Source organism: Apium graveolens, chromosome 9 (assembly GCF_009905375.1).
Source record: "Apium graveolens cultivar Ventura chromosome 9, ASM990537v1, whole genome shotgun sequence".
In the NCBI taxonomy this organism is placed as follows: domain Eukaryota; kingdom Viridiplantae; phylum Streptophyta; class Magnoliopsida; order Apiales; family Apiaceae; genus Apium; species Apium graveolens.
The window spans coordinates 262,298,686-262,307,489 of record NC_133655.1 but is presented as its reverse complement, the minus strand read 5'-3'; the positions used below and the strand labels follow the sequence as shown (position 1 = coordinate 262,307,489).

The window sequence follows — 8,804 nt, the reverse complement described above, 5'->3', positions numbered from 1 at the left end:
ATACAAAATTAAAGATATTAACAAATAAAAGTGTGCATTGGCAAACGTGTCCAACATAAATATGAAACGTTTTTAGGGACGGAGGGAGTAACTTTTGGAATTTAATTGTAGATGAATTTTATATTAAAATGATATAAAATTACATATTTAGGATTGTGTTGGAGATAGATCTAAATATATTTTAAAAAAAATACTAACTCACAAAAAAAGAGTTTGAAAAATCATATATATTTTTTAATTTTCTTTCCCAATGTTATATTGGAGACCTTCAAGTCCAAGCACGCATACAAGTGACTAGATTTAGTTTCGAAACGTTCAGGAAATTTGAGGTGCTTCGTAAATTTGAGTGTTGATATTATCCGAAAAGCATTTTTATTTTCCAGAACTTTATGTTCTTGCGTGAGCATGCAATGCATGGGGACATATACTTCTGTTTCTGTGCGCAAATGTTGATACATACATTTGACCTCATACGGTCAATCTATGACAATGTACTTGTAGACGTAAAAGTACATACATACATACAGTTTATACAAATATCTGTTCTGTACTTGACTGGATACTTCCTTGGTTCCTTGTAAGCCCACACCAACCTAATCCACATCTTTTCTAAAACCCATAAACTTTTTTCTTTGCTAAAACCCTTTCTTGATAAATCTTTCTTAAACCCTTTTACACCTTCAAGAATCTGAGTGGAAAAATGAATGGTTTATCAACAAACTCAAATGAGCAAGTTCAAGAAAACAAGAAAGCCAAAACCCAAGAAAATGTAACCAAGAATCGCATGTGTGATTTCTGTGAAGAATCAAAAGCTATATTATATTGTAGAGCTGATGCAGCTAAGCTTTGTCTTAACTGTGATTATCAAGTTCACTCAACTAATCAGCTTTTCACAAAACACACTCGTTACTTGCTTTGTGATTCATGTGATTCTTCACCTTGTTCAATCTTCTGTTCTAGTCATGATTTGGTTCTTTGTCAGAATTGTGATTGGGAGAATCATGGTTCAGTGTCTTTGGTTCATGATAGGAGGCCTCTTGATGGCTTTATTGGATGTCCTTCTGTGGCTGAGTTGTTGGTTACTTTTGGGATTGAGGATTTGGGTCAAAATAAGGGGAATGATGCTGGAAAGGATTGTGAATTTGATGATTTTTTGATTTGGGACACTCCTTCTATGGTTGGTCTTGATGATTTGATTGTTTCTGATGGTTCTGATCATAATTTTGTGGCTACCGGTGTTCCTCCTTTGCCTAAGGTCATATTTCTCAACTTTTTATGTTAGTTTGATTTGTTTTAGATGAGAAAAGTATTTGACTATATGTCGTTGTGTTTTGTAAATTTGTGGATTGGAATACTTTTTCTTTAAATAAATTTATGTTTTTTGCATATAAGTCTCGAGATATGGTTTATGTGCAAGCATGATTTTGGTTTGACTCGAATTTAACTAGTATAAGACATCTTGTTTATAGATGATCTAGGAGAGTGTTCTTTTTTTCTTCTTCTTTTTTTTGCGAGTGTGGGATGAAAATGATTGTAGACTTATGGTTTAAAAACACTATTTAAGTGGCTTCTCAGACTCTCAGTAAAACTTGTATTCAGAGAATCGCACCTGCTACTTTGATGGTAATTTCTCATTGCTTCTGTAGTTCTAAACTGATTAAAGATGTTGGTTGTTTCAATAGAACCGAAATACTGTTTGTGGACAACACAAAGAAGAGATAATTTATCAGCTCCGTCAAATGGCAAAGTTGGAACCTAACTTTGATGATGATCAGTTCGACAATGACCACTCTTCTGGTTTTCACTCTTCAGCATTTAAAGATAACTGCCAACAGAAAGATGCCTATTTCGACTTTGAACAGAACATGGAGGCAACCTGCTTCCCTTCTGCCGTAAGCTTCGTTTCCTTGTGTTTAGAGTAATTATTTTAGTGTCTCAATGTCTTGCTTTCCTTGGCATCCAATTATTCTACTTGGTATAAATATGTCGAGTTTCTGCTTGGCAGTCCAAAAATGTGAATCAGGATTGTTGGCTTGGATAAGATAACTGCTAATAATACAGAACGTGTGTTTCTGTGATAACATACGTAGTAAAAATGATACTCCCTCGGTCCTAATTTACCTGTCTTGTTTTACTTTTGTTTCATCCCAGATGACATGTGAAACAATAATAGACATGCCACATAATACAAGACAAACCTCAAAGCATCAATCATGATCTCCACAGCATCATAAGATGGCACAACGTCAACTACCATAGTCACTTAAATACTCCCAAACCTATTCCTTTTTTAATACGACTAATAGGCTTATGCATTGGCAATTAATGAATCTAAACCAATAATGTTCTCAGTGAGACAGAGATGGGACTCTGTATATGCTGAGGTTGCTATACCAATTTAACATGATCGGAAAAAGAAGCATAAAAGGGGCAAGTGAACTTTTTTTATGATTTTGCAGGAAAGTGCATTTAAATATTGCCCTGTTACTCCCGGTGAGGGTGGGGGTAAAGGGTTTGCTTCTACTCCAATACAAGACATCTTCAGCACAAACTGTAAGGTTCCCAACAGGAAAACAGATAGCGATCAAAGTTTGGATCAAGGAAACAACGGTCATGAAACACAGGTGGATAATTCTGTTAATGTTGGTGTTGCAATCTTGCCTAAAGTTGCTCCACCTATATTTTCTAGCCAAGAACGAGATTGTGCAGTTGCACGATACAAGGAGAAGAAGAAATGTAGGAGGTATAATCTAATTTATGTATGCCAGAATATCATATTTCTTGTCCTACAGTAAGTATGTGCACTTAAGGTTTGGAAAATCCAATTTTTTTGCATTAGATTGCTCGTGAATGATATTTAGAGCTACTTCTTTTAGTATCTAAAGTCTCACATTTTCATAAGGAATATACAACCAAAAATGATGACTGTGTACTCTCATATTCTATTGACTTGGATTTAATGTGGTGCATTTCTTATTTTGAAGATTTAAGAAATTATCATGTTTTTGTGTCTTGAGACAGCTTTTAGAATTCAGAAGTATGGTACTGCATATGAGTTTTCAATTATAGTATAATATCAAATGACAATTACATAAAGTAAATGAACAGGGAGCTGAAGCATTTGTCAGTAATCTCTTTGTCTGATTTAAATTTTCTTTTATTTTCTTGGATGGTAATAAGAATTTAGTATTTGTCTATATATTCTTTACTTTATTATAAATTTATAATTATGATCTTCAAACAAATCTTGCAATATAATAAATCATAATTAAATATTTCCAGTATTGACCATGTGATGATTTGTGACCAATTTAACTATATATGACTTCGCAGGCATTTATTATATAATTATATAGATTAAGTTCTAAAAGTAGGAGACCGATACGGTGATCATGGTGATTGTGTTTATTGTGCATGATGGTGTATTATCAAATCATCTTACATTAATGTGAGTCGGGGCCTAATGTGACTCGCAAATGCTTGCTTCTTAGTAAATGCTTACATATGGAAACATGTTTATCAGACGAACACATTGGTTGTCGCAGGTATGAGAAACAGATCAGGTATGAATCACGCAAGATCCGTGCAGAAAACAGAGTAAGAATCAGGGGACGTTTTGCTAAAAAGGATCAATAATATAATGGTATTCAACAATAGAAGCCGTTGTGTACAATTAGTCAAGTATTTTGCAACTTTGAGGTAAGTTTTGGCCTTCTTGTAGTAGAGGTTTCACTTTTTTAAGTTGTAATTACTTGAGAAGGTATTAATAGGGAGTTGTCTCAAGTGTATGTTGTTCTTTTTTTGTTTTCCAAATAGAGAATGTATCATATCAGTAAGCTTGAAGTTACTTTTATGTAACCATCTTATATGTTCTTGTGAGTACTGTTTTTTTCACATTAACCCATAATCCTTATATATTCTGAAAAATATCATTTTATCTTGTCCAAAGTATGTTCCGATTCTATTTAAGCTGAAAACTCTAGCTCATAAGCAAAAATGCTGTCAAGGTAAGGTTTATGCAAGTCAACAATTTAAAATTATCAGAGAGCAAGTTATCTTTATGACTTCTTTTGTCTGCTGATCTGTTTGATCTAACACTTACTGTTATATCATCTATTTAACCTAAAAAAAGATGTTAATGGTGGTTGTAGCTTGTTATGTTTGAAGCATACCTTGTAATTGATGACTATGTATGTCTCTTTTTTTCTTTTGCTAAATGACTGTTTCTTTGCAGTTTTACATAATCGGATCGTATGTAAGTCGCTCACTGCAACTCTTACAACACCCTTGTGATGACAACAGCCAACAATCAGGAGTAAGGAGTAAAAGGAACTTCTTAGCAGCTAGAATTTGATATGCATCTTCAGTAAAGATACTTCTTCAGTTCTATCAAAAGGTCATCAATGCATCTCTAGTTTCCCAACATACAAACAAATGAATTTTACTTCTCAATATCATGTTACAAGGTAGAAATGGCAAGTAGTCTAACGCCTCTCCTCCATATCAATTAAAATCCAAACATAATTCTGTTTTTAAGTCTATTGGGAGGCTACTTGCATTAACAGTTTTAAAAAGGAACATTAGGATAAAAGGCTTCAAATATCCAAACAATTATGTTTTATTTAGAATAAAAAATTACTTAAATTTCGGTATTGCATATTATCTTCTAATGTATTCAGCTTTCTTGTAATGGCTGTTCTTATTTTTCTGTTCACTTCCTAATTAAAGCATGCAATAATGTTTTAGTTGTCATTAGTTTCCTGGTTATCGTAGTTGTGGTTATGAATAGGGGGACGGTACCCGGCAAACGTGAGGAGTTGTGTAACAAACAATGTTGCAGCCGTTCGATCATTAAAAAGTTTAGTACGTACGGCAGACATTGTCCGCGGCCAAAATTAGATAAAAAGGCTGGAACACATTTCATGAAAGGAGTTTACCTGGTAACTAGAATCAGAAGCCAAAGGTCTTTAACTGGAAGGGAGCAATAGATGAAACCTTAAGGCCCTAATAGTACTTAAATGGCTTCTAACCTGAAACATCATAGTTTATCAAAATCTTAAGTTTATTAACTAATTTAAGTTGTACCACATTCTAACCTGGCAGGGGTGGACCCAGCATTTTTAATTAACCGGGTGCAATTTAAAAGATTGTTTATTTCAAATTTTTGTATTTCTTTCAGCATAATAATTTTTTCTATTTGTTTTATATTTTCATATTTATTTCAACATAGTAATTTTTTTAGGGACTACACGTTTAGTAAAAATAGAGAGAATATCGTATTCAAATTTTCGTATTTATTTCAATATAATAATATTTTTGAGAAATAAAAAGAATAGAAAAAGTAATAAGAAAAAAATAAGACTAAGGAAAAATATGAGATGTGCACTATGGAAATTTCTAATTAAGTCTAAAATACAAGATATGGTATAAAGATTTATCCTTTTTATTAAAATAATAATACATCTTATTAGTTTCTTCGATAATATATGAATAGTTTCTTGTTTTTATTCAATCCCTTATTAAATGTAATAAAGAAATATAAAACACTCGATTAATTATTTTTGCTCCGCCTGCTCCGCCGATCAGTACAATTTAGAAGAAAGAACCAAGTAGGTAATTCAATACATCTATGATTTATATATAGGAAAAGACTAAGAATAAATTATAAATAAAAAGATTAACACAGCACAACTACGGGTATAAAGTGAGAGAAGGTAGTTTCTTGTTTTGGATATACAAGTAGCTGCATATACGGGCTGAGATTTTTTTAGTGGACCTTATATATATAATGGGCTAACAAATTTCACCTGGGCTACAGCCAACTACAACCAGAGAGGCATAAAAGGCCCACCGGGTCGGGCTTTTCGGGTTTGACCGGGCCGGACCGGACTTTCCGAAAATGTCAGAGCCCGTTTGGGCCCTCGAACCGGGCATAACCGGGCTTTTTTCGGGTCGGATCGGGCCGGACTTTTTTCTAATTTAAATCGGATCGAGTTTTATTAGAGATTCTGAAGACTACATATGTTAGCAACTGGATCATCGTAAAAATGTATTAGTTTACATGTAATATTTTATGAAAACTTTACTTCGTTGAAAATATTTAAGTTCGGCAAAAAATAAACATGTTTATATAATAATATATTTTATCATTGTTATCCAAATTTATATAGTGTACTTACTATATCTTCTTTCATTATTTATGCAATGAAGTATATAAATAATATTATTAGTCACAAATATGTAAATATATATGTGTTTAAAGTATTATTTATATTTATAATAAATGTGAATTCATAAATATATAAGAAAACATATTAGAATAATCAGATTTTAACCGGGCTTTTTCGGGCTTTTAACCGGGCCGAGCTTTGCCTAAAAATATAGGGCGGGGCCGGGCTTTGCCTAAAAATATAGGGGCCGTCGAGACCCTAAGCCCGGGCCGGGACCGGGCCGGGCTTTGCCTAAAAATATAGGGGCCGTCGAGACCCTAAGCCCGGGCCGGGATCGGGCCAGGCTTTGACCGGGCTGGGCTTGACCGGGTTTTGACTAGATCGGGCCGGGCCAGATTTTCGGTCCCGAACTTTTTGTGCATCTCTAGAGCCAACCCCAGCCCATACTTCGGTATGCCTCTGTACCCTGGGATCTTTCTTTCTATTTAGTCGACGATCAAAATTGTTCAAAACTGTTTTACGAAGGTTCGCTGCTGAAACCAATGCTAAACCATTAGTACTACACTCTCATATTGCGAATATAAGTAGCATGAAAAGCATTGAAGGGAGACAGTAGATAAATCTTAGGTCAAACTCGCGCATCAGTATGACAAATTTGAAACATGATAGTTTAGGCATTCTTGGTCAAAATGATCAAAGCCTTATGTTTTCTTTTTGCTTCTTACAGCTTTTTTGATCTACTTTCATATGTCAAATGTACACCTCGTCTAGAGGCTCTACTGAAGCACCTTTATCATTGAAATTTAAATGCTTGTAAGAATCAAGAATACTAGTAGCATACCCGCCCGGTAAGCAAAGATGCTATATTAGCAACCAACTCGAAATCCCCAAAAGAAGAAGGCTCTTAGTAACTATAGCAATAGAACTCGCTGCGGGGAACATTATTGAGCTCATCAACCAAAATTAACTCAAAAAACCAGTTCCTAGTCTACTCAAGAGGTAATTTCTTCGTGGTATCCTAAAATTAACCCATTAATGTAGTATAACCAACGAATTCTAGTGCAAACATCTCATCAAGTAACTTTAAGTGCATCAACTTTTCTTCTTTACACACATATTATCCGAATATCTTACAATTATATCACCTGATTAGGCTTACGTGATATAATTTAAGGTCGACCCTTTAAAATGATCTGGAACAAGATGCCTTGAGTTGAAGCTTGACATCGATAAGAAGCTCTATTTTTTTGCACTAAATGATAATTATGAATCAACTAAAGCTCCTTTCGGGTCTCAAACAAGAGAACTGACAAGTAAAGGACCCTGAATCGACCTTAATTCGAGTCTTATAATTATATGTATGTTTATCTTGTTGTTTTATGAATGCTGGAATACAAAATTAGCCACAACATTCGTATGTCTGCAACTAGTGTTATTATTAATGAATAACATTACAAAGAATATAAACTAACATATAGAAAATGCAGGCTAATAATTAGGAGTGTACACATGGGCCAAAACTACTTTCTACAAACTCTCTACGACTAACTTTATTCAAATAATGATTCCTAACCATAGGCGACTGTTTTTACAGTTGCAGATAACATCATGACAAGTTTTAAATCAAATATCCAACAATCACCCCCGTAATTTCAAACTTCTCCATTCAGATTTTCAGAATTTTCAGAAACTTTTGCTCCTGTTGCAAGACTTGAAGCCATCAGAATTTTCTTAGCTTATGCAGCCCATGCCAATTTCAAGGTCTATCAAATGGATTTCAAAAGTGCCTTTATGAATGGATATTTGGAGGAGGAAGTCTATGTCAGTCAGCCTTCTGGTTTTGAAGACCCAATTTTTCCAGAATATGTCTATTATCTCTTGAATGCACTTTATGGATTGAAGCAAGCATCTAGAGCCTGGTATGATACTTTGTCAAAATTTCTCTTAGAAAATCATTTCACAAGAGGTACTGTTGACAAAACCTTATTCTTTAGAAATGTTAATGACTGTAGTATACTTGTCCAAATTTATGTAGATGATATTATATTTGGCTCTATAGATGAAAAACTTTGCAAAAAGTTTGCCAAATTGATGCAAAGTAAATATGAAATGAGCATAATGGGATAAATAACTTACTTTATTGGTTTACAAGTTAAGCAAGTTAGTGATGGAATATTCATTAGTCAAGCTAAATATATATTTATGATCTTTTGAAGAAGTTTGACTTAATGGATTGCACATCTGCAAAAACTCCCATGACCACTGCAACTAAACTTGAATTAAACAATACTGAAAAGTCTGTGGATATTTCAAGCTATAGAGTCATGGTTGGCTCACTTTTATATTTAACATCCAGTAGGCCATATATAATCTTTGCTACATGTCTTTGTGCTAGATTTCAAACTGATCATAGAGAATCTCATTTAGTAGCTATTAAGAGAATTTTCAGATATCTCAAAGGAACACTAAAACTTGGCATTTGGTATCCTAGAGATTCTGGTTTTGATCTAACTGGTTATTCAGATGTAGATTATGCAGGTTATAAAATTGATAGAAAAAGTACAACAGGAACCTGTCAATATCTAGGAAACAAGCTAGTATCCTGGTTCAGTAAAAAGCAAAATTCAGTTTCTA

General features: G+C 33.8%; 1 protein-coding gene across 1 annotated transcript; it reads left to right on the top strand.

Annotated features, from left to right (window-relative positions):
• Positions 1-523: 523 nt before the first annotated feature.
• On the top strand, positions 524-4,704 carry LOC141687134 (zinc finger protein CONSTANS-LIKE 13-like). Its single transcript, XM_074492302.1, has 5 exons — positions 524-1,255; positions 1,683-1,892; positions 2,460-2,743; positions 3,546-3,699; positions 4,235-4,704. The coding sequence occupies exons 1-4, from the start codon at positions 701-703 to the stop codon at positions 3,634-3,636; spliced, it is 1,140 nt and encodes a 379-aa protein (XP_074348403.1). The 5' UTR covers positions 524-700; the 3' UTR covers positions 3,637-3,699; positions 4,235-4,704.
• Positions 4,705-8,804: the final 4,100 nt, after the last annotated feature.